Source organism: Excalfactoria chinensis, chromosome 1 (assembly GCF_039878825.1).
Source record: "Excalfactoria chinensis isolate bCotChi1 chromosome 1, bCotChi1.hap2, whole genome shotgun sequence".
In the NCBI taxonomy this organism is placed as follows: domain Eukaryota; kingdom Metazoa; phylum Chordata; class Aves; order Galliformes; family Phasianidae; genus Excalfactoria; species Excalfactoria chinensis.
The window spans coordinates 114,313,533-114,338,773 of record NC_092825.1 but is presented as its reverse complement, the minus strand read 5'-3'; the positions used below and the strand labels follow the sequence as shown (position 1 = coordinate 114,338,773).

The following is a 25,241-nucleotide window of genomic DNA, read 5'->3' as shown; positions in this document are numbered from 1 at the left end:
GTGTGGAAGTTAAAGATGAAATTCAGTTTCAAGCAATTAAAAATAATCCAGCTTCTGCGAACAGTGAAGCATTACAAAAGAAACATCTTGGAATTAAAATAAATATTACTATGGCAGTATTAATTCATTGCTCAGTAGCACTACAGAATTCCAAGTGCAACTTAATGAATAATTGTAAAAGGAACAGGAAACAAAACAGAAACCAGAACAATGCCTTTGAGACACAGACATCCCGAGCACTTTTGGTTCTAGTAGCTCAAAATGGCAGAGCTGAGATGGAAACAGTACAGAATAACAAAGGTGACCAGAAGTATTAAACTCATCCTAGAGCAAGGTACAAGAAAACAGAACAGGATTTTGTACGTTTGCAGCAGATACGGTTTGGGGGACACAGGAAAAAACACATGACAGATAGGTAGAAGTTAGGGAATGAGTATTCACCAACTCTTCCTGTACAAGAACTAGAAGTACAAGAAGCTGTTTCAGTACAAGAACTAAAAGGCACAAAAGTGAAACTACCAGACTACCAGCAAGGCAAAAGTCATCCCCTCTTGCAGGAAACTCCCTTCTGTGGGATGCTCTAGGTGCTACAAGTTCATATGGCTCCAAAACACAGCTGAACAAAACGGTCAAACTCTGCCTAGCCATACTCAGCATAAAGGCATTATCTGGGGCTTGCGTTCTACCAGCTTCTAGACTGCCAGATACTTGGAGTACTTCTGAAAACCCCTCTCCTGCGTGCTTATGCTTTTCTTCAGCTATCTGCATTGAGCCACTACCGGAAAAAGCCTCACAGATCAGGAAGTCCTTCACATTCAACCAGCAGACACTATCATGTCATAGTTCACACTCACATTCCTGTGCAAAAAGTCATCATAAAAACACTTATGTGACATGGAATAAAACAAGCTGCTGCATCCTTAAAATACTAACCTTGGGCCAGCAGGTCAACCTGACATCAAGCAATGCTGTCAAACCACATTTAACATAAATTACTACTGTCTTAGATACTTTTAAGGAAGCCAGCTACAATACTGGCTATGTACAGTTTCTGCTAGTAGAAATATTAAACAACTACATTTCATACTACTGTGCGTATACACTGACACCAAGCTACATCCACTCAATCACATTTGATGAAAAGGACAAAGACAAAACATCAACAAGAAGATTAAGGACTGAACATCACAAAGAGAACAACTTCTTACTTATCTTCCCCATTTTATCTTCTACTAATTGTGTCTTGGCTCCTACGCTTATTTTTTCTATACCAACGAAAATCATGAGAATAAAAGGCTAAAAAGACTAAATACACCACATATCTAGTTTTGAATAAATTAACTCATATCTAAGAAGTCTGTGTTAAAACTGTTCTCAAAAACCATCCATGACAGAAGTCCTACATTCTCTCAGAGCATCCTAAGTGGCTAAGAGAGTAAACTGCATTGAAATGCTCCCTAATTTTCAGATCATCTCCATTACTGCACTTTCTCTCTCAGGCATTAAAAATGTAAGTCTCAAGGCAGGAAGCTGTTGTCATAGGTATGGATGAAACTTAAAGCATAATTTATCACTTTCCTACTCAGATTACAGGATATTGTTTTTGCTTGGTAATTAAAATTTGTTTTGTTTTCAGTTCTTTATCTTGTAATCTACCGTGTTTAAATGCCCCCCAGAAAAAAATAATAATTACAAAAAAGCGAAAATATTTTCCCCTCTATCCGCTCTGAAATCTAAGCCATATTTAGTCAATTATTTTCACTTTCTACTGTGGTAGTTGAACACAGAAACACTCAAATAATCGGCAGGAAAAAAGTCCGGGCCAGAATGATACCATAATATTTCAAGCGAATCCCTACAATATATTATCTGCCATGCTTTCTTCCTTAACAGAAGTAGTCAATGTTAATGTGACTTAATGAAGAATCCTGACAACTTCATCATATTTCTGAATTGAAATGACCTGATTACACTCTCCTTGAAGCCACTATTTACATTTTAATAAAGGACTATCATTACAGTTCTTTAATGGCTCAACAGCAATCAAATAACCCTGAAAAACAACCTGAGAGCAAAAAAATATTCCATCTAGCTATGTAAATTCGACAAATGCACGTAACGTGCTCATGAAGCAAAATTTAAAGAACAAATTTCCTGCTCCAAATGGGGGAGAAAAAAAAAGAAACACAACTGCAGTGTTATGAAAACTTTAAGTGCGGCGCAGTTAGCCTTGGACGCACTTTTAGAACTGCACATGACCAAATCTCTAGCCTTCACCTCCCGGCCACCCATTTCTACCTTGTCTCCAAAATTCTCCAGTTTTGACTGGAACATCTGCAAAAACCTGACCTTGGGTTTTATCGGTGCCTAAAGCATTATTGTTCTTCATAAAAAAAGAACAACAGAATCCAGTGGTCCTTGGGTAGGTCTTTCACCCTTCACCAAATTCCAGCATAGTCAAGAATTGTGTGATACTAACATTAGTATCTGAACAATTGGAGTATTTAATCAAACTTATTATTACACTACTCTTTGATCTCTACCAAACACTAATCAGAAGTGAGAAGTGCTGTACACATTGTCTCAAAATCACTGCTCATTTTCCAGCACTGAAACTGGAGTAGACTAAACAATTTCATAATGCTTCTTTCCAGAAGATGCAATTGGAGTCAGCAATTTAAATGGTCACAAAAGTATCTTAAAAAAAAACAACAAACCAACGTACATCACCTACTTACACGATCCCTTTTGTATAAAGCCCTTTTATTTCTCCCCAGTTGACATAAACTAACTTATAAAAACAGACTTTATTTATGACTCCTCAAGACAAAAGTTGGCCTTCTGAAGAAGCTGAGGTAAGCACTTTGCAGACTGGGAACACAAATACGTTGAAGCTGTAGTCACTTTGGGACTCTCTGCTCTATTTTGATCAAATTTATATTGTCCTCCACCCCACTTCCCCCTCCCTTCTCACTGTGGTTTTGTACCTGCCCGTCTTTGATCTGCCAGCACAGCTACACATATCATTCCTCCCGGGCTGAAATCTGGTGCGATGGACTAAACTAAATTACAGTTGCTGTGACCTATTGGCCATGACTGTAGACAGCAAATATGGACAGGTAGGTGAGGGCAAGGTCTCAAAGGAAACAAGCAGATGAGAAAGGGAATCTTATCGCCTAGATATTCCACACACTCTTGACCCATTGGCAAAGGACTGAGAAAAATAACAGAAGAAAAAGTAGGGGGAATGACTGATTTCTTGCCTCATTGCTTCCATTCCTTTTGTATTTCAGTGGGAGCTGGAACCAATCTGCTTGTTCCTTACCTAGCAGCAGCTGCAAAAATGTTTGCCATTAGAACTGCTTATTCTGGTGGACAGTATTGAAGCTGAACTAAAATACTGTTCTGCTTTACTGTTCTAAAGTACTGTTTACTGAACTAAAATATGACTCCCACCTACAAAAATCTTCATTTCTGTCAAATCTGAAGAAAGGGTAGCAAAGCCCACATAGTTTGACAGAAAAATCTTGCATTACAGAAATACAAGAGTAGAAGAGGAATTACCTTCAATATTCCTCTTTATTTAATCTCCCATTTTTCCAGGGTAGGTGGCTGAATATTATAAAGCAAGGTTGCCACAGGTTAAATGGACTCTATTACCAAACATACTCATAACCATAAATTAAAAAATGAGGACAATAAATTCAGAATAGGCAGCTCTGAGACAGAACTTCTTGAGTATGAAGCAAAAACCTCCTAAAATTGTGGTTTAAACCTACAATCTTAGCAGTTAGCTTAATATAAAGTGCTACTGCAGATAATATATTGATGCCATTAAAAAGTTGCAATACCAACAGCAAACCTATTTAAGTCCAAGATTCTTCACAAGCACACACACACACAAAAAAAAAACAAGATTACCAGAAGCCCTTCTCATAGTAAAATATTAACTAAAACATTTCCAGAGTTGCTACAAACACAGAAACTTGCTTCTTAGAAAGTATCCTATTTGCTTTAAACTACAGAAAGAAAATTGAACAATATTTCACCCTCCTCAGCTACTCGCAAATCAAATCTCCATTCTTATCTGCATACAGCCAGCTGGTTTTTAAAATTCTGCTGTAATTGAGGGAAAAACAATTAAGCAATATTATTAACCATCTTACCATTGTTCCCTGGTGGTTGTAATGCATCTCCTGTCAAGCTGCACCATCCAACTGGGAAAATATCACGAGAATCACATCTGCACCAATAGTCAAATGCTCCTCTCCAGCCATCAAACGTAACAAAAACTTCATCTCCTTTAACATCCCCAATGGTTGCTGGGCAAATCAAGTATGGGTTCTTTCTATCTATAGCTTCAAGTTTCATTCCAACTTTAAAGGAATTTGTCGCAGGTTTTGGTGGTTCCTACAAAAGTAAGATTGGTAGAATATTTGTGCTTGTATGATTCCTTAAAAACGGAAGTCAGAAAACCTCTATTTTTCTTCAACATTCTTATTTATTAGTACTATCAAAAAGTTATAACAGATACTCGAAGAAACTCACCTATGTGTCATATTTGCTTCTCCCCTTCTGTATTACAAAAATCTAGATTCTGTTCCCACAGACACAGTTGGGATAATTAGCAATATTCCCTATGACAGCAAGGCTGCGCTGAAAGTATTTACATGAGAAATAAGTTGCAACCAATACATTATGCCTGGGCAGCAGGACAGCAAAGACACTAACATGAAATTATCGCATGCTAATAAAGAAGAGAAGATTTGCAAGGAATGGCTATTTCTGGGGACTGATAAATGTCTGGTAAAAGCTTCATCTCTCAATTAGTCCATGAAAAATTCATTAGCACTGGACATTATTTATAGGCCTCTTATTAACTAAGCCTGCCTCAAACCAATTCCAAGTGGATAAAAGAGAAACAAAAATCAAGTCAACCAAAAAAAAAAAAAAAAATTAAAAAAAAATCAAGCAAAAATGTATCCTCAGCACAGAGGTGGTGACACAAGGAAACCTGAATTACCACCTCAACATCAGGAACCTCAGCCTTCAAAAAACAATCATCTCAGTCATGCTGATAGGCTACCACAGGGAAGTCTGATTCAACACACCTCAGAAAACTACATGAAGTTAAACACATAAGTAACATGGCAGGTCTAAAATGAACTCTCTGATTTATTGACGTACATTTAGATGTCATCCTCAGTATCAGAAATGAAGTCATTCTCTTTGACAGTAACGTAACAAAAAAAAATGAAGATGTCATTCTAATATCACTGTTGTTCTGTATATATTTTTTTGTGTTTCAGTGCAGTTTAACAATTATTAAAAATAAAAAGCAATAAAGTCAGGCAGAAGAGCTTATTCAACTGTCAATATCTTCCTCATTACATTTTAAATAATGAGTAATGCACCCAATTAAAACATATAACAAAATGTTTCCGAGCACTATTTTGTTCCGAGGATTTCTTTTCTAAGAAAAATATAAAATTCATCTTGTGCATAATCACAATGCGAGTATGATGCCTTTAAGAAATGTGAGACAAGGCATCGTGTCTTCAATCCATGACACAAGAAATGTGCTAACACATTTTTCTAGACAACACAGCATACTTCAAAAGTCTCAACTCGGGAAAGGAGATACCCATCCAATGGACTAGAAGCAGACCACTGCTTGCCTAGTTGTGTACCTTGCCAATCCATTTCAAAGTAGTTTTAAATAATAGTTGCCTTCTTGTGCTGCAGACAATAGGCAATATCTTGGCATTCTCACTAAAAAATGTGACCAGAGACCAACAGCTTACTAGCAGTCCTTTTCTTCTTACCTTCTTAAAGAATGCTGCAGGTGCCATTTCAGCTCCATTTAGAGTTCTTAAGAGAAACATTGGCCAAGAGGATGCATTCATCTGGAATCCTAAGTAACAAAAATATTACTTGTGTATAACATCCCTACATCCAGTTTGTAAAATACAACAAGAAGGAAAAGATACACAATTGGCTTTACTACTGCCTGACTCCCCCTACTTTGGACTTGGACAAAATAGAAGTAACCAAGGAAGCCCAGATAGGGAAGCTGTTGGTACAGAAAACTGTGCACTGCATTTCCATTTTGAGCAGTTTGCTTACAGAATCAGCCATCGTTAGTTTGTGATTTGATAGATAAAAATAAATAGTTCAATGGAAATGATCTCTGGCAAAACTGTGTAATACATGTAGTAACAGCTTTTCACAGAATCACAGAACCAACAAGGTTGGAAAAGACCAACAAGATCATCCAGTCCAACCATCCACCCATCACCAATAGTTCTCCCTAAACCACGTCCCTCAATACAACATCCAAATGTTCCTTGAACACCTCTAGGGTTGATGACTCCACCACCTCCCTGGGAAGAAACATTTAAGACTGACCAACACATGAGTTCTAGCACAGGGGGTCCCACAGTCCCTGACTCAGTGGAACTTTCCAAGCAGAATTAACTCAGAAATAACAGTTTACTTTACAGGGCTGCTTCTCATTCTCAAACAACTTCCTCAGCTCCAGATTCCTTCATTTACTGAATAGAGACTCTTATTTTCAAAGCTGTTTTAAATCTTTCATCAGATCACAGGAAAGAAGATGACCAATTGGTTTCTTCTCCCCCAGACATTAAAATAAATAAAAATTCTTAACAAAGAACACGTAACAGTGAAGAAGAAACATATAATGGCTGTAATAGATGCATATAGCACATTGAAAAACACAAACTAGAAGTTTCTACTCCAGTATCCCTCATTAAACAAGTGAATAAGAAGTACAAACAAGAATCAAATTTGTTCAGCTGAACTACTTGATGCAAGTAGAACAAAGCTTTGGCTGAAATTATTCTCATTCCAGATAATCTTCCCTCAGAATCAACTGCTTTCCAGTTAAAACAAACAAACAAAGAAAAAAAAACAAACTGACAACCTTTACACTGCTTACCAAATGGATGTTTTAAAGTAACAATAAGGTAACACAGTAGACATTTTTACTCCATCGTTTACAGTTACATGCCAGGCACAGTTTTACAGGCAAATAGACATAATAGAGAGAATTGGAAATTTCTCCATAAAGCAATTACTACCAGAACGTGCCAGGAACCAATGAGCTCCCTCACAATTGAACCATGAGGAGTCTATTGGAAGAACGCCACTAGAAAGGTGGAATGTATTTGGCAATTCTTGATCAGTTAAATCGTTAAATAATCTCAAATTGTATCACGTGGATTATAGTTTTAAATTGCTCTTCAAATTACAGCTTTAATCTATCTTTAGCTGAATGAAAAATTATGCACTGGAACTACCTATGCAACACCTAAATTAATAAAAAGCTCATGACTGAGAAATGGTGTCATAATTTGAAGACTACTGAGCTGATTATCAGTCGTGGTTTCATACCAGAGTCTTTATGCAGTCTAAACATGTGTGATTACTGAAATACAACATTCCTAACCAGCTAGCACAGAAAAGACACATACACAAAGAAAAAGGAATGACAGCTAAACAACAGTTTCAATTAACTTCACTTGGCCTATAGATCATTCTGGTAAAAACACAGCAAATGTTACTTACCTTCATCATAATTTGCTGAGAACATTAAGTTCTCAAAACCATAAAAAAATCACCTATGAAAAACAGAAGACAAAACAGGGACCCTTTCCTACACTAATCATTTTCTAAAATGCCTTATGTAACGTACATAATTAAAGCTATGCAAAGATGAGGTAGGAGGGAGTATTTTAACTTGCTATTATGAGCGAAATAGAACATTAGTATCCAGAAGGTTCCCTACCACTCAGGAAATATATATATATATATAAAATAAAATCAGTTGCTTAAATGTCTAACAGGAGGTAATTATACACCCAATTAGCTCCCAGCTTTGCCCAGGAACAGGATGCTGTAAAGCTGCCAAGAAGGCTTTTTTCAAGAATTTATCTAGGTATGCCAGAATGCTTCACTGCTGGAATTCAGCCTATCTCTAGAAAAATCTAAGACAGGAGGGAAAAACAATGGCATTTGCATTCTTTTCTGAATAATGGCAATTGTTCTGAGAACAGGTATATCTTGCATTCTGGGATGCAGGGAAACATCTGCTTGTTTGGGGCTGCTCTGCAAGTAGCTTGATCCAAGAAGAGTAAGAAACAGTACTCAAAGTGACGGCATCAACCCTTCACCTGATGATCTCAGGAAGTTTCTCTTCTTAATGGCTCAACTGTCTTCATCACACAGAATCCAGAGCTGTTTAATTCATCTGGCCAGTTTAGATACACATTTTATTTAAAAAAGCACCGTGCTACTGAACAAAAGCTATACATCGCGCATACAATTAGCTGAAAGAACAGATACACCGCATCATTCTAGAAGGTTCTACCAAGAACTTCATAGAGCCTAACAGTCATTTCTCCAATACAAAATAAAAACAAATCGGAATATTTTCCCTTCGGTGTCAAGTTCAAATGCTTTCATTCAAAACCTCTGTGTTCACAAGAAAAAAAGATTAAAAAACAAAAGCCATTTTAAGCTGAGACTGTATCTATCTCAAATAATATTTTTTGTGGACTGGTGCCCTAGCTGCATTATCTCACCTTTATCTAAAGCAGCACAACAGCACAAAAATATCTACCCTTACAATCTACATGAAGCAACTTACTGCTTAAGTGAACTCCTGCTATATCAGTTTGCCTGTCTGCAAGCTAATCAAATTTTGCACTTCAATTACATTATACTTTTCACTTTACCTTTCTAACAGAAGATCTGGACTCTGTTAATAGATATGGTAGAAGAGTTTCCTCAGGTCAGTAAGAGAAAGCGCAGCAACCTTCCCAATACCAATGATTCTATAATTCTATCAGAGGAAGTTGGAAAAATTTCTTCTCAGAAAGAGTGGTGATGCAGTGGCACAGGCTGCCCAGGGAGGTTGTGGAGCCACCGCCCCTGGAGATGTTCAAGGGGGTAGATGATACACTGAGGGACATGGTTTGATGATATGGTGGTGATGGATCGATGACAGGACTTTCCAACCTTAGGGGCCTTTCCAACCTTAATGAATCTGTGATCTTCACTACACCTCTGCCTTGTCACATGTCACACAGTTAGAAGACACCAAAGCAAGAAGTAAGTTTATAACCCTAAGAGTGGAAAACAGCAGTGATCATCTCTTGGCTACAGTACACTTCTTTTGTTAAGAACATTATTTTTTGCATTTTATAAATGTTACAAAAGATAACAGAATAAAAGAATTGGAGGTGCTGCTGTTGTAGGGCTGTTTGTGTTCGGTGATTTTTTTCTTGTTTTGGGCTTTTTTGTGTGTGGAATGAAGATGAAAGTTGGTCATTATTTTTCTTGCTTTTGAAAAGCAGAACTATTTTCAAACTAATAAGAAATATCATTTTCTTTAAAGATTTCTGTACCCAGAAGCGGAAGCCCTACCAAACAGTACAAAAATGTAGATCTAAATAGACAGATTAATCACAGCAGAGAAAAATGATGCCACAGCTATATTACTCACAGTTGTTGGTCAAAGCTAATTTTGAGTATTCATTGTATAGCAAGGAATTCCTTGTACACCTCCCAGTTTAATAAATGTTCTCAGTTAATTTTCGCTAAGCTCAAGCACTATTTCTCAGTTTGGGGAGACATATTATTGTGGCTCATTCTGCTCATGGAAGGCAACAAAAAAAAAATCTGCAGACTATTTCTCAGCATAGGATAGCTGCATTCTTGTTCATGAGCGTTTGTCGTGCTCATAATCCAGACACAACAAATTGGTCAAACATCCCCCCCTCGTGTCAGCTTGAGGAAATGAAAAACACATGCAGTTTGCTAGAGCTCGGGAGAGGTTCTTTCCTGATGAAATCCTGCTGTTACCTCTCTCAGATCGCAGTTTGTTCAGAGTGCCCAAGAAAATTGTGTGCTCAATTCAGGTTGTCCTGAACTGTATGCACTTTATGCAGTCCAGCTGAGCACTTCACACTTGGTTTAACAGCAAGTGTGGCCCTGTGTACTGGGCCACTCCGTTTTACTGATGAGGGAAAAAAAGATGTTCAGCCTCACCCAAAACTTAGTCCTTATTAAGTTCTACTAAAAGGGCCATGGACAACAACAAGCAATAAAATATTGCCTCCATATGCCCTCATAAGTTAGGGTGTGTATATATATCAGTGAAGTTTCAGAATGGGCACATGACAGCATCTCACCATTACAAAAGCTGATAGACACTACAATTTAATACTAAGGGACTTCATTAAATAATTAAAGCCAAAAAGCAGTTACTTTGCTCATTCTTATTTCAAAAGAATCTCCTCATAAAAAAGAAGGAAAAAGTCACAATTCACTTACCCCTAATTAGTTCACTTACCTCTGTGCTAGTACCACTGAATTTACTAAGACAAAAAGGTAGAACTGTCTATACAACATCTCCGCTCCATAGACATTAGTTCAGAAGCTTTGTCTCTTACCAAGCGGAGGCTGCAGCATGCCCCCCTTCTTCTCACAGGTCCCAATGGGCTGTATGTCTGAGGAGTCCACGAGCCTCCAAAAATCATTTTTGTTGTCACTTCCATCGAGTCTCAACCTCAGCCTGGCACCAGTGATTCCAATTATTGTAGCTATGCAAACCGAGGTAACGTTGCGAGGATCATGGGCTTCCAGTTTCATACCAACTTTGAAGTCATTTGTAGGTGGAATTCTGGACTACAGTAAGAGATAAAAGACTTCTTGTTATTGTTGTTTGCATTGCTAAATTTCCAGCCAGTTCAATATACAGCTTCCATCCAAATGTTTCATAGAAGTAGGTAAATAGAAAGAAGCCTTTGAACTTTCAGTGTTCAGGAGATTGGATAACCTCCCAGCAGCATAATCTCAACTACTTGATTGCTTCTGCTGCATAAACACAACTGATTTTTTAAAACATGGGCACAGACAGGATGGGTAAGACAGGAATATTGCAAAAACATGAATACAGAGATGGGGCAGGAATGAATAATACTTGAAGTGAATGGGAAACAAAAACAAGAATACCAGGAAACATGACAACTTTTATTGGTTTTTCTCTCTTTTTTTTTTAAGAGAACAAAAAATATTAATTAGTTTTTAATTCGTAAGAAATACGGTAATATTTTGCAAATTAAAACAAAATTTGGACCCTATTGCATTAGACACTATGAAAGTTTCAGGCAAGGAAGCGTTTCTGCACCTGAAAAAAGCTTACAATAAAAAGAAAGAAAACAGAAGAAGGAATCACTGTTAAATGCATCTTACAGAAAGGAAACAGACAGTCCTACAGACAAGTAAAACTGTGCAGAGATAGGAAATGCAGCTTGAGCTCATTCGCAGAGAACTGAACACATTAATACACACACACACACACACAGAATTAAATACCAATTTAATTAGCAGGCATCAGATTTTTTGAAAAAGATGCCAGCACAAGGAAGAGATGATGGATGCAATTTGGTCTTTCAGCTCAATTTTTTGTTACAAATTAGAAGTTACAAAAGGAGAATATTCTTTAGTGAGATGTTACTAGGAAAACAGAAAAGCTCGCACAATAGCACTGGTAGAGATGAACCAGATCACAGCCCTATTACTTGCCTAATGGAACCCTGTAGGCAATAGCAACATCTTACAATGATCACAATTTCATATCAAGACTAACTGGTATTGCATGACTCACCTTGGCTCTAGCAAGATTCTAGAACAATCTTTCTACTTCCCTGAAGATATCTCCTCACTTTCTGCCTGAATTTATTTGTGGAAACTTTCACCAATATCAATGTACCAGTTCTCTCTGCATCTTTGAAAATATGAAAAAAAATCTGCAGTGTATTTCTATGTGGCAACCTCATCCCTTCTGATCAATCTTCCTCAAGTTAAACAAGCCAAGCATTGAGGTTTCTCATAGGAGAGAATGACTGTTCTCCTGGAAGCCTGCCTCTGTACCTCATCTAGGTCAAAGCTGCTCCCAAATGCAGGTGCCAAAAACCATATAGGCAGCCTTCCACTTGCCATTTTACCCCTGTAGCTAACATAACCTGAATCCTAACACAGGAGGCAGGCAGAGGGCTCACAAACATAGGCATTCACATTCACAACATGAATGCCTGAACAGGTATTAGGGATATTCTGCCTCCACAGCACTTAATTTTTAAAAACACATCTTGCTCTGTCTTTTCCATGGTGTGCAGGTGCAATGTTCCAAGCAGACCCCAGATCAGGAGCCCTGTAGGCGCCAGAGCCCAACCAACAGAGAGACAGGCAATACTCAATGAGCACTGAGGGCAACATCTGCCAACGCTGCATTTAGACAGCAGGCTGTCTGAAAGGGGAGACTGAGCATATTAAATTTAAAGGGCAATTCAATTTCCGGACATTGCTTATCAAGCTGTTATTTTCTACAGCCATGAAAGACAATTGAAATAGAAAAATTAGGGAGTTTGTTTATTTGTTTGTAGGAAAGGTAAGCCTGTTTAAATAGCAACAACACAATGCACAGCTCTAAAAAAGGTAACTCCTCCATACCAGTTCCTATTGTGTAGCAAAATAACAGAACCAGCTATTAAGAGCCTTGTTTGAAGCTCTGTTCTAACCCAAAGGGTTTTCTATTTTCAACTGCTTGGAAAAAAAAATGTTTAAGGGTGAGAAAAAGGGATGTAGAATGCTTCAAAATTTTAGGGAGTAATTAAAAACAACTGAGAGTGACAGAAAATACATTCTAAATTAAGATAAATACTTTAATCAATTCCCATTAGTAGTCTATGCCTGTATCTTAATTTACGGTAGAAACTTTAATCTATTGCTCCCCAGGTCATTTTTAATTACTACAAAATGTAAACTTTGTAATATTCCCACAAGTCACAATTTCTGGATATAATTGTCAAATAAAGCCTCTCTGTGCTTGTTTTCTGGCTGGCCACAGCAGTGTCTTTCTTTCATTGCACAGAGTGATAACAACATGTACAGCTCATGTGCAACCCAACAGAAGTCAAATTAGTCCTACATGAAGCTCAAGCACTTTAGTTTCTAAAGCCTTCAAACATTAATTAGCAAGAAGAGCTGGCTCTGCAATAATTAACGCTGCATGTCACTTTTTACTTAAAGGTTAAATCCTAGAAGAAATGTAGTCTGAATATGCAAACTGTTTTGAAATTTGCTATGCACAGACATGAAGGCTTCTCTTTCCAACCCACGCACTCCTAAAATAATCCAAGTCACTCACATTTATCGATCTTAGTCAGCCCATGTTATTTAATCACCTTTATTTGAGATGCTATTCTGTTGTACGATGAGGGCCTCCCAAGTATCATTCACAAAGAAGTCAACATACAAAAGACAAGGAAAAGCTTCTGAGCAGCTTTCTGCTGTAGCTACATATCTCAAGAGTGTATGCTCTGATCATCGTGGTCCATAAGGTATGAATATGGCACTAACTTAGTATGACCAGGAAATATACCACTACCCTGTTCCTACCCAAGCAAAGCTTGGAGTCTCTGCCTTGGGCTTATATCTACTACAAAAAAACCCACACACTGTTGAATTAATTTCTGAAAATGATACATTATAGGTGATTGAGCCATTCAAAAAGAGCTATGGAGTTTGCTATTCTTAGCCCTCCCTCACTGAAAGCAGCACAAGAGGATATTTTGTCCTTTATCCTCATCTCCTAAAGTGAAAGCTGAGATTCAAGATGTAATAGGAAGAAATGCTACCATCTGCTTTCATCTTTCTCTGTTCTTCATTCCTGCAAATTACTTCATACGCACAGAGCGATGGTTCCTTTCCTCATATCATTAGTCCAGGTCTTCAGATTATTCCTTTGTTGCTTTTTGCTTGGTCCTCAGTGGAAGCCACTATCACAGTACTATCAGACTGCCAACAAGCCCTAGAAGATATCTCCCTGGACACAACCAACCTAGTAAACCACATATACACCACTTCTCACATATATTACAGTCCTATCAACCTGAACTACCCAATTCCTTCAGCACCTATCTACCCAATACATGGAAGGTGTACCTACTGAAACTCATCCTACATATTTTTTGGCAGCTAAGTCAGATACTCCAACTTGGGAACATACTGGACTCCAGCTGCTCCTGCAGAGAGAAAACTGCCTTCAGATGTTGATTCTGCTCTCCAAAGAGCTGAATAAATGAACATGATTAGCTCAAAAAAGATGGTAGATTTAAATTGCATATGTAAATATATATAAAACCATCAGGTAGGGGGAAATCAAACTTGTAGAGCACCATGTAAAGCAGCACACTTAATACCCTTTGTACAAACTCTTTAATATCTCTTAATGAATGACAAACACTACTGAATTCTATTGAGACTGTAGTTAACATATGCAAACTCTTCAGTGAACTCAATCTTTTTAGTTCCTATCTTTGAAATGCTTACCTTTACTCACTCTTCATCGTTGATCTAGCAGACACATCACTTTGACAACCCAAACTTTACACTAAGTTCAGGGATAAATAGTTTTCCTCATTACAGATCCAATATTTCCTTTATATTCTACCACAAAAATATTTCAGTTGGAGAAACCTTAAAGACCACCTAGTCCCAGCTCCCCTGCCAAGGACAGGAATACCTACCACTAAAATAGGTTGCCCAAAGCCCCATCCAGCCTGGCCCTGAACACTTCCAGCAATGGAACACCCACACCTCCTCTGGGCAGTCTGTTCCAGTGCCTCACCACCCACATAAGAAAGAATTTCCTTCTTATATTCAGTTTAAATCTACTCTCTTTTAGTTGAAAACCATCATCTCTTCTGCCACCACAAGTCCTGGTAAAAAGTCTTTCCTCTAAATTTTTTAATGTATTCTTTAAACTTTAGTATCTATTGGGACTACCTATTATTGAAACCACCATGCTACTAGAAAACCATAATGTAGTCAACATCATTTTGTTATTTTTTGCACTCCTTTCCATTCCAGCTGGGCCTAGATGGGTTCAAGCAGTAGACTCTGGAGGACCTCAAAAGATTCAGTAAATCTAAGTGCAAAGTCTTTCACCTTGGTCACAGCAGCACCCACTATCAGTAGCAGCTGGGAGACAAAAGGACGGAGCATAGCTCTGCCAGAATGGACCTGAGGATACTAGGGAATGGCAAGCTGGGCATAAGCCAGCAACATACCCTTGTAGACAAGAAAGCCAGCTGTATCCTGGTCTGCATCAAAAGAAGCATGGCCAGGAGGCTGAGGGAGGTGATTTGGGCTGACAAAACCTCACTTGGAGGTCTGCATCCTGATGTAGAGTTCTCAGCACAGGAGAGACGTGGACCTGTTTGAGTGTGTCCAGAGAGACACAGAGAGCTGGGGCTGTTCAGTCTGAAGAAGAGAAGGCTCAGAGGTGACGTGATAGCAGCCTTTCAGTATCTAAAGGGGTGTACAAGAAAGAAGGGGACAGACTCTTTAGCAGGATCTGCTGTGACAGAACACAGGGAAATGGTTTCAAGCTGAAATAGGGGAAATTTAGGTTGGATATAAAGACATTTTATTTTTATGATGAGGGTACTAAAGCACTGGTACACATTGCCCAAAGCGCAGGTAGATGCCCTGTCCTAGGGGACATTCAAGATCAGGCTGGATGAGGCTCTGAGCACACTTACGTAGCTATAGGTGTCCCTGTTCACTGCAGTGGAATTGGACCTGATGACCTTTAAGGGACCTTTCCAATTCTACAATTCCACCTTGGTAAAAATCATCTGGATCTGAAAGAGTTAAAATGCAATATATTTCACAGAATCACTGAGAGGGAGGTGAGGTGCTGGCACAGGTTGCTCAGAGAGGTGTGAGTGCCCCATCCCTGGACATGTTCAAGGTCAAGATGAATGGGGTCCTGGGCAGCCTGATCTAGTACATGATCTAGTGATTAGCAACTCTGCCTTTTGGTGCCCTTGATGATCCATGGGGTCCCTTCCAACCCAAGCCATTCTATGATTATATCATTTCAGCATTTGGGATATTCCGAAAATAAGTGGACAGTTTTCCAGCATGTACAAAAACATATACATACATTTTGTACATCTAATAGCTAGCCAGAATTGAAAAGACTCTTACAGTTACAGGATTGGTGGAAGTCTCCTTTCGCTGTCAGTCAAATTCTAATTCTTACAGAAATCCTCTAATATTACCAAAAAAGAAAACCAAAATACAGTATTTATTTTTGAGCTCCAATGAGACTGTTCTATCTTGTTCTCTTTTAAAGAGAATCCAAAGCTACAGCTATAATGAAACCCTCAAAATCTGGCTTGAGACAGAAACCAAGAATGGAAAAATTCAGTTGCTGGTATCTACCAAAAGTGTAAGATACTGATAAACAGAGAACAAAAGAAGTCAAGGTCTGCAAGCAGTCCAAATATAAAACACACACACACTTGCAAAATAGTATTTGGCATACCTGTTTGAAACAGTGCAGAGGGGCAGCTATTGATTCAGTCTCTTTCAGATAATCATCCCAACTAAACTGTTCTGGAAGACATAAGACAAAAAAAAAAAGGCTATATGGACAGTTTTGAAAGGGAACATAAATTAAGAGGTAAGCTGGGGAAAGAGACAGTAAAGAACCCACCCAAATATCTGAAGAATATTTTTGTTTCCCCAAGAACAGCATTACAATAAAATGAAAACTTCAAAAAATACACAGCCTTTGAAGTAGCTTTAAGAGTCAACAGGGAATCACACAACAGGAAAATACTTGTACCCACAAGTTCTTCTATTTGTGCTCCACATATAGAAAAACAAGTCAGGATATCTAGACTCAATTCTCTGCGCAAGGATGCTCTCCCAGACATCCCCATAAAAATCACTTCTGTGCTTCTGCATCTTAGTTCCCCATCACTCAAGCAGTGGGAGGAACAGCAACACTGGTAATGGTAACTTCAAAGGACTAATTTAATAATATACAGGAAAAACCACAGACACTTAGCATCTACTGAAATGTACCTTGAGAACCACTATCCCCAGTCCACTATAAATCAAAAGAATTAGCATAACATTACAACAGCACCTTTGTTTCTTTTCATGAGAAGTCTGATAAAGGTTTCTCTTTGTAAAGTAAATACTACAAGATAAAACTACCATAGCACAGCTAATGTTTTTGTCTTTAAATCATCTAGACGAGCTCCTTTGCTTATTATTCTCTTTGGACAACTGGCATCTATCTCACGTTCCTGTAAAGATCATCAATTAACTCCCAAATAGCGCAACGATGCCACCCAGTGGTTGAATCAGCGATAACTTCACAAAGCAAAATCTTCACAACGGTGAAGAAAGCGTATCGTGTCTGCCAGTAAAAACACTACTGGGCAGAGTCAAACACATTTCTGTAATCTTAAGAAACAAAGCAACATACAGAAAATGACAGCGTTTTCAGTCACTTGCACGCTGCTTCTCTGATGGATATTTGTTGGTTTGAACTCAGAGCTTGCCTGCATTAGCACAGCATTTCATTGAGGATTACAGTGCCTCAAACAGAAGAGAACCACACTCCTGGCCTGCTAAGATCCTCATTCTTAGGCACAGCAGCTTCAAAAGGATTGCTCCCCGACTCCTCACAGGGCATGCAGCTGTTAACTAAGTAACAAGCCAGAACAAGTTCAAAAGTTGATAATTTGGTGAACTGGACTACAGTCCTTGGAAGCCTGTCTATTTTGTAATAAAAACTTTATTTATACACTTACACTGATTTTGTATTACTCACAAAAGGTATTAACTTTAAAAATGCATTAAGATACTTCAATTTCAGGAGGGCATGCTCGGGAAATGACCCTTCATAGTTTTCTCAAGAAACCTGTCTCTAGATCCACTGTTCCTTTCTTTGAAATGCCATGGAGGAAACAAATGCCAAAAATAACATCTAACTGCTTTCTAAGTTTCGACTTAAACAGAACAGTCTTTGAATCTAAAAATAAAACTGCCGCTACCAACTGACTTGTGATTAAAAAATGATTTTTCAAAGCAACCTTTAATGTACTCAGTCCAATAAAATTAACCCAGAAACTAATTTCACCTAGAGGGTGGTGACGCACTGAACAGGTTGCCCAAGGAGGCTGTGGATGCCCCATCCCTGGAGGCATTCAAGGCCAGGCTGGATGTGGCTCTGGGCAGCCTGGTCTGGTGGTTGGCAACTCTGCGCATAGCAGGGGGGTTGAAACTAAATGATCACTGTGGTCCTTTTCAACCCAGGCCATTCTATGATTCTGTTAACCCTACCAATGGTTATGGTAAGGACCAAGTAATGTAGACAGTTCAGAGACGGCACGTTCCAAGAGCAGGGACCCCATTTACATCCTCTGGAAATATAATACCTCCATACCTGCATTTCCCAAAACGATCTCAGTTGTTATAACAGGACTTTAAATTTGGTGGGATGTCCAGAAAGCACAGAGGAAAACAAACAGGTTTGCTTTTCAGGGAGTATTTACACAAGGTAACAAAACAGCCAGCTGCACAGAAAGCCAAAAGGAAAGCAATATTGCCTCACTCCTTATTTTAAATCTGTGGTATTAAAAACTCTTTCCTCAAGCATAAATGACCTATAGTTTACATTAGGACCAATCCATCAGTGACGATATGTTACAGTAAAGCAAATGTCTCACATATGGAGTTAATTATCATTTAATTGCTGCAGTCATAGAAAAGAGAAATGAAAGAATGTCACAGCATGTAAGATGCTCACCTAGGAAGACAGTAACATGGAAAAAAAAAAATCTCCACCCAAAAATCTCTACCAAAAAAGTAAAGAAACAATTGTTTTCTACATATTTCTAATTCTAAAGCCCCTGAAAGCATACAACTTCTGAGAAATTGAAGAGAAAAATCAATTCATACTGAATGATTTAACATGCATTTTCCTTCCCACTCAACCTGCAGGCTGAATTAATCAGCTTCTGAAGAACTATTATGCAACACACACGACTCTTGCAACCCACCAGCAAAGTGAAAATGAGAGAAGAAAAAGGAATATTCATGCTGAAGAACAAACCAGCATATACTGGGAACGAGGAAAAGAAAACGAAACAGAACAAAAAAAAACCAAACCAAACCTGATGGCAATCAGGACATTTTGCAGAAAAATTAGGTAGTTTGTAGCCAGCATGGGAGCGGGATTCTAAACAGTGATCCAAGACCATCAGCATGCCCAAACAGCTTCATTATTTAAACAAGAACAAAAAATAAGGAAATCAGTTTATGCCTCGGTTGCCTGTAATAGCACAGGTTTACAGTTACCACTGAGGGTTAACAGTGCTTGTTGTCTTGCTACTTTTTCAATTCTGTATCAATACCCCTAGCACCTTCAGAGAGGCACTATCCATTACAAAGTAACTTAAGCTAATAGAAGGGACCACAGGATGCCTCCAGTTTGGCTGCTCAGAGCAGGTCCCATCATAGCAAGCCCACTTGGAGGCTTGCTGAGTTCTGAGTATCTCTGGGTAACCTCTCTGGGCTCCTCTTCTTGGGTTTGATCACCCTTCATGTGAAGATTTTTTCCTCACATGAAGCAGGAATGTCTCACGTTCCCATGAGTGAAGACAAGATGACCTTCCATTGTGTCTCAGAAATGCATCCGGCTAGGTTTTCTTCATGGTCACCCGTCAGGCAGTTGAAGACAGCAAGGTGATCTCCTTTAAGCTTCCTCTTCTCCCAGCTGAGCAAATCATTCTTCTGGTATTCTTATCAGTCTTCTGTTTACATCTTGTGCTTCAGCACTTTCATGCTGTTGGTAGCATCGAGCACATCAAGATCTTCTTCACGCTGGGGAGTTCAAAACTGAACAGGGCACTCCAGACACAGTCTCACAAACACCCAAGAGGAGCCAACTTCTCTCAGCTTGCAGCCTACATCTTTGCTACCACCACCACGGATGCAGTTCATATTTGCCACCACAAGAGCACGCTGCTGGCTCACGTTCTACCTGAAGGCCGGCTGCACCCCTAGTGGCATCCTATCTGGTCCCATGAACGTGTGTGAATGCCCAGTTTTTTGGAGTGTTCCCTAATTCTATCTTCTTCTACTGCACACACTGCTTTAGTTGAGCTTAAATCGAAGTTCGACAAATTTTAAATTGAAGAGTCAAGTGCAACTTGTTAATAAGTAGAGTTCACGGGTTGTTTTTTTGTTGTTTTGTTTTGTTTTTTAGTTTAATATAGCATTACCACAGTCTAAATCCTGTTTTAACAGATGAAGCACCTTGTGCCTTCTCATTTCATCCCTATGTTCCCCTGGCGTGTATCTGAGAAGTCTGACCCAGGTATGCATATTTTCTATTCTTCTTCCCACCACCTCTCTTTGACAAAGATGAAGTTTCCTTTTAATTGTTTTACACAGTATTGCAAACATAACAGATAAATTGTAAGGTATTTCATATCCTCCTTTGTACCTCTTATGTTGGGATCATTCAGCCAGTTTTTCTACTCTTCCCTTTCTCTACCCACTACAGACTATTTTTGCTTTTCTTATTACTTTGCTCTTCCCACACCTCTATTTCCCTTCCTCTTCAACTTTTCTATCACACACTCTCCTGAAAATTCTGGACATCTGTTGGATGGCATCCTTCTTTATTCCAATGGCCAGAAGAGGTCTCTTTCTTCCTTCTGGCCACCAAGAAGCAATAACACAGGATAAAAACTATCATCTAATCTACAGGTAATCAGATATTAAGCAAGGCACTCCTCTGTAGGTGTTTGACAAGAGTTCAGCCCAGATTTCATGAGCAAATACACTGCTCAGAGGAAAAGCATAGTCTCGAGTGGAAGAACACAGACAACAGAACAAGGTTTGCCTGCTTAGCACTATTCCTACCCGAAGTTTTTTCAGCATACTGCTCTCTAGTGCAGAAGAAGACAAGGAAGTTTTATAGTGACTCAGAAATACGGTTATCTTAGTCACATAAGAACAGCACTGGTGTGGGCTGTCACATGGGGCTCCATCTGTAATGTCAGACAACAGTTTTTAAAACACAGACATGTCATCCAAGTCCTCCTGCATAAGCTCCTCTTACACAATTGGAGAGGGGAAAAGAGACACTTTAAGACAGGCAAGGAAGGGCATTTGTAAGAGAGAACAACCACTGATACCCTTCCAAGAAATGGAAGAAAGAAATCTGACAAATGTAACTGCAGAAAGCAGTACTATGACTTGCAGAGCCATCTTTATGCAAAAACTCATCACTTCAACTACCCAGTTATCTTGTTAGGATCTCACTGTGTTCAAAAATAAAGTCATTGACCTAGTCAATAACACAACTCCTCGGGTGGCACAAAGGAAAACCTGTGAACCAGACCATCCACTAGGAGTCAGGGGGTATAGGAATGTAAGAGTGAGAGTTTAAGTAACCCAGCGATACTTCACTAAGATACTTTACTAAGAACAAAGGACTCCTAAAGAAATATTCTACTTCAGTTAACAGTACTGATGACACTTCTCACTGCCTCAGACTCAACCAATGCAAACGCACAAAGAACATACAAGGATGCTGCTTCTCCCCTGCTGCACTTCACAAAAGTGAAATTGCCAACAGTCCCATGTATTTCCCAGCAGCCCAACATATATGTCCCCCTATGGCACCTACTGAGGATAACAGAGGTTGTGTAAGTTTACAAGAAGTTGGCTTGTTTTTGACAACTGTGTAGTTTTCTTCAGTTTATTACCAATCAACTACTGATTTGAAAACAGCATTTAAAGTAAAACTAGGAACTCAGGCAATTCAATCTAGTTAGCGATATTAAGAAATCAAACTATTAAACTGAAATTCAGCTTTTGGCAATAGCAAGCGTGAATGAAAGAGAAGGTAACTGAGGCAAAAGAGGCATTCAACAGGGAAACATGTTACTAGAACAAAAAAAAAAAAATCAGTAAACAATCTTAAAAACAGTGTTTATATTTACATAGTTTTTGATTACATATATCATGAGTACTTGTCTGAGCTAATAAAACTGTCAGATTTGAGCCAAGCAGTTTCAACAGTCATTTGCTACATCAAAACGTACTTTGCTAACAGTTGGACAGAAGCAATTTTATGTTTTTAACTACACATCAGTTATAGCCAAAGAGAAGGGAAAAAAACGTCTTGAGAGTCAGACATTCCAAATATATACTTTTTCTTTTAGGATACCTTAACTAATAACCTGACAGCTGCAATACCTACCACTTTTTAAAGACGGGTTGTTTGCCTGCTGATTCTTTCCATCTTTCTCTTTTTTAATTTCCTTTGAATCTAAAAGACAAGATTCCATGGCATTATCAATGTAATATTCCCATTATAATAACATCTGGCATAACACAGAATGCTTTCAAACAAAACAGAATGTGTCATTCCGAAGACTTTGTTTTATCTATTTCAACGGATAACAAAAAGGTATTTGTAATACAAATCTAGTGATTGCATTATTTTTCTTTCAAAATATACGAAAAAGTACAGCATAAAAAAAAAAGATGTAGATATAAGAGGAGTAGAATGAGAACATTTTTCTTTCATCAGCCCCAGTCCTCCACCGTACTTCAGGGACAGGATGTGGCACTCTCCCGTCAGGTCACAGCATGGTCTATGGACTCCCAAGGAGGGTTTGTCCTTCCACCCCAGCCCAGAGCAGGTAGCTAGGGGTACCAGGGCAGTCCTGGCAATGGGAACTTCCCTGGCGACAGGGTCAGGCTCAGATGGGCCATGGGCTGCTGCTGTGGCCTTGCTGGGGTAGGGGCTGGCAGTATCAGAATGATGTCAGGGTGTGTGCTGGTGGATAAGAGGATCTAAGTGAGGTTGGTCAGGGCCACTGAAGTGTATCAGTACACTCAGGTGAGATACTTCACAAGTATAAAACAGATATAAAAGCACTTGACAGGTTCCCAAACAAAACTCCTTACAGGGGGCAACTTCAGCTGGAATTGCTGCAGTACCTGTGCATGGTGCCCACAGAGCTCTAATCCAGGTCCTTGTTCAACAGTGGACAACCTGTGTCCTGACAGCTATCAGTGGGAACCCAAGAAGGGACTCACACCACTCGCAACGAGACATCATCACTGTCTTCTTCCTACAGTTCCAAATCCAGTCTCTTTGGGATTGAACTGAATCCGGCCAGTTTTCTGCTGGGTGGTGGTAATCACTAGAAAAGCCTTTTACCATGTTTTACAAGTTCAGTTACTCAGGCTTTCAAAAAATAAAAGAATCGTGGGACTGTCAGAGACATCAGGCTGATATCTTACAGAAGAGAAAGCTTCCCAAACCACTTATTTCCAAAGAGGAAATCCAATGGAGTCCCACATGAGAGTATTGAAGAACAGAACTAATAACTGCTTTCTGCGAAGACCAAAACTTGAAAGGATGGTCATGAAAGAACATCTCCCCTACAGTGCCAGATTTCAAACAAGATGACAGCCTTTCATGAAAAGAGAAATCAACAACAGGTGAAAAAATGTGAAAAACCTCAGCCTGGACACCAGATGAGTCTTCACTGACAACTACCACACAAATTATTTATTTCCTGTATCAGCTTGAGTTACTGCCTATCTGACAAATAGGAACATTGAAATGGAACACTGTCAGTGACATGTAATTCTTAAAATCAGCCATTAAAGAAACTATAAGAACAAAATTAAGATGTTAACAAACATAAATGGATTCCTTACATATCTCTTTAATCCAAGCTGGAAACATCTTAGTTTATAATGAATTCAAAGTACCATTGCTATCACTTGGTACTGATGGACAGAAAGCTGTTCTTTAAAGTGCTCAAGCAAAACATACTCAGTACATGCAGAAACACCCCAAAATAAGTCTGTTTTTCAAAGCTTCCCTTGCTTTTATGCATCCCAGCTTTTAATGGTGAGAAAATTACTACAAAGCTGGAGCTATTTTATCTAAGTAGATGAAATGCCATTTACTGAAGGAAGCGCTGTCCTGTTTTTGCTTGAGATACCCTGAATCTATTACCACCCCCCACCACTCAGAAAGGTTTGCCTTAGATTATAGTTTACAGGTGCTAAGATGCTTCAGTCTGGTGTGCCTCTTCCAATGTCATTAGTGAGAGCAGATAAGAATTTGTGGCCTATTTTTATAAGAAATACTAAGGAATACAAGATCTATTAAAATCTAGATGTGTAACTGTGAAATAAATGCCTTTAAATGTGCCAGCGTACTTGCATCATTTGGACAGCCCAAATTCTAGAAAATTCAATTTCAAAAGATCATTGAAAACCAAATTAAGACATGGAAGAGTATTATGTCAAATACCTGGATTGAGGAATAGGATTCCCTCAGCATATGACCCTCCGTTTGGGTAAACTTTCAGGTCAATCCTCAAAAATGAGGTCATGAAGGTCCCTAATGTTTCCGCAGACACAAAGAGTATTTTCTTTTCATCTCCTTCACCTAGCTACATTCAGTGATTTATTTCCTTCAAGGCAGAAAAGTAGACTCGAAAATGGGAACTTTATTTGTATGTTAGAGACAGCAAAGACTTATTAGTTCTAGAGCCTTGAAGGTCATGGTGAACAAAGCAAGTCGGTTTAATTCATTATCTATCTTCTCTGCTCAGAAAGTTCACTTTCAAAGGACAAGCACGTATTTATTCTTTCAGTTTATGTGAGTTTACTTTAGCTTTACAGCACGTTTCAGATCATTTTGTCAAAACATAAACAAAAATGAAATGCTGCTACTGTGGATTTAATTATATGCTATTCAGTTTTCCTTAAAAAAAAAAAAGAAAGAAAGAAAGAAAGAAAGAAAGAAAGAAAGAAAGAAAGAAAGAAAGAAAGAAAGAAAGAAAGAAAAAAAGAAAAAAAGAAAAAAAGAAAAAAAGAAAAAAAGAAAAAAAGAAAAAAAGAAAAAAAGAAAAAAAGAAAAAAAGAAAAAAAGAAAAAAAGAAAAAAAGAAAAAAAGAAAAAAGAAAAAAGAAAAAAAGAAAAAAAGAAAAAAAGAAAAAAAGAAAAAAAGAAAAAAAGAAAAAAAGAAAAAAAGAAAAAAAGAAAAAAAGAAAAAAAGAAAAAAAGAAAAAAAGAAAAAAAGAAAAAAAGAAAAAAAGAAAAAAAGAAAAAAGAAAAAAGAAAAAAGAAAAAAGAAAAAAAGAAAAAAAGAAAAAAAGAAAAAAGAAAAAAAGAAAAAAAGAAAAAGAATGAGATACCATTTTCAATCAAAGTGTTAAACATACAGGAATACATTTATATAAGTATATAAAGTATACAAAGAGTTGTAACATTCACCGTGCAAACAGGTAGCACAT

At 38.3% G+C, this 25,241-nt stretch overlaps 1 protein-coding gene across 6 annotated transcripts in view; it reads right to left on the bottom strand.

Moving 5' to 3' along the window:
* The window catches only part of SCML2 (Scm polycomb group protein like 2), a 69,496-nt gene that overhangs the window by 31,640 nt on the left and 12,615 nt on the right, over positions 1-25,241 (bottom strand). For 3 of the 6 annotated variants that reach the window (XM_072329715.1, XM_072329722.1, XM_072329737.1), the window contains exons 3-7: positions 22,175-22,243; positions 16,427-16,497; positions 10,479-10,713; positions 5,826-5,914; positions 4,167-4,410 (exon numbers count right to left, since the gene is read on the bottom strand). In XM_072329715.1, the coding sequence (XP_072185816.1) occupies positions 4,167-4,410; positions 5,826-5,914; positions 10,479-10,713; positions 16,427-16,497; positions 22,175-22,243 (708 nt within the window). Of the gene's footprint in view, positions 1-4,166; positions 4,411-5,825; positions 5,915-10,478; positions 10,714-16,426; positions 16,499-22,174; positions 22,244-25,241 lie in introns of those variants that run through there. The other 3 variants (XM_072329731.1, XM_072329756.1, XM_072329747.1) reach the window with 2 other exon arrangements.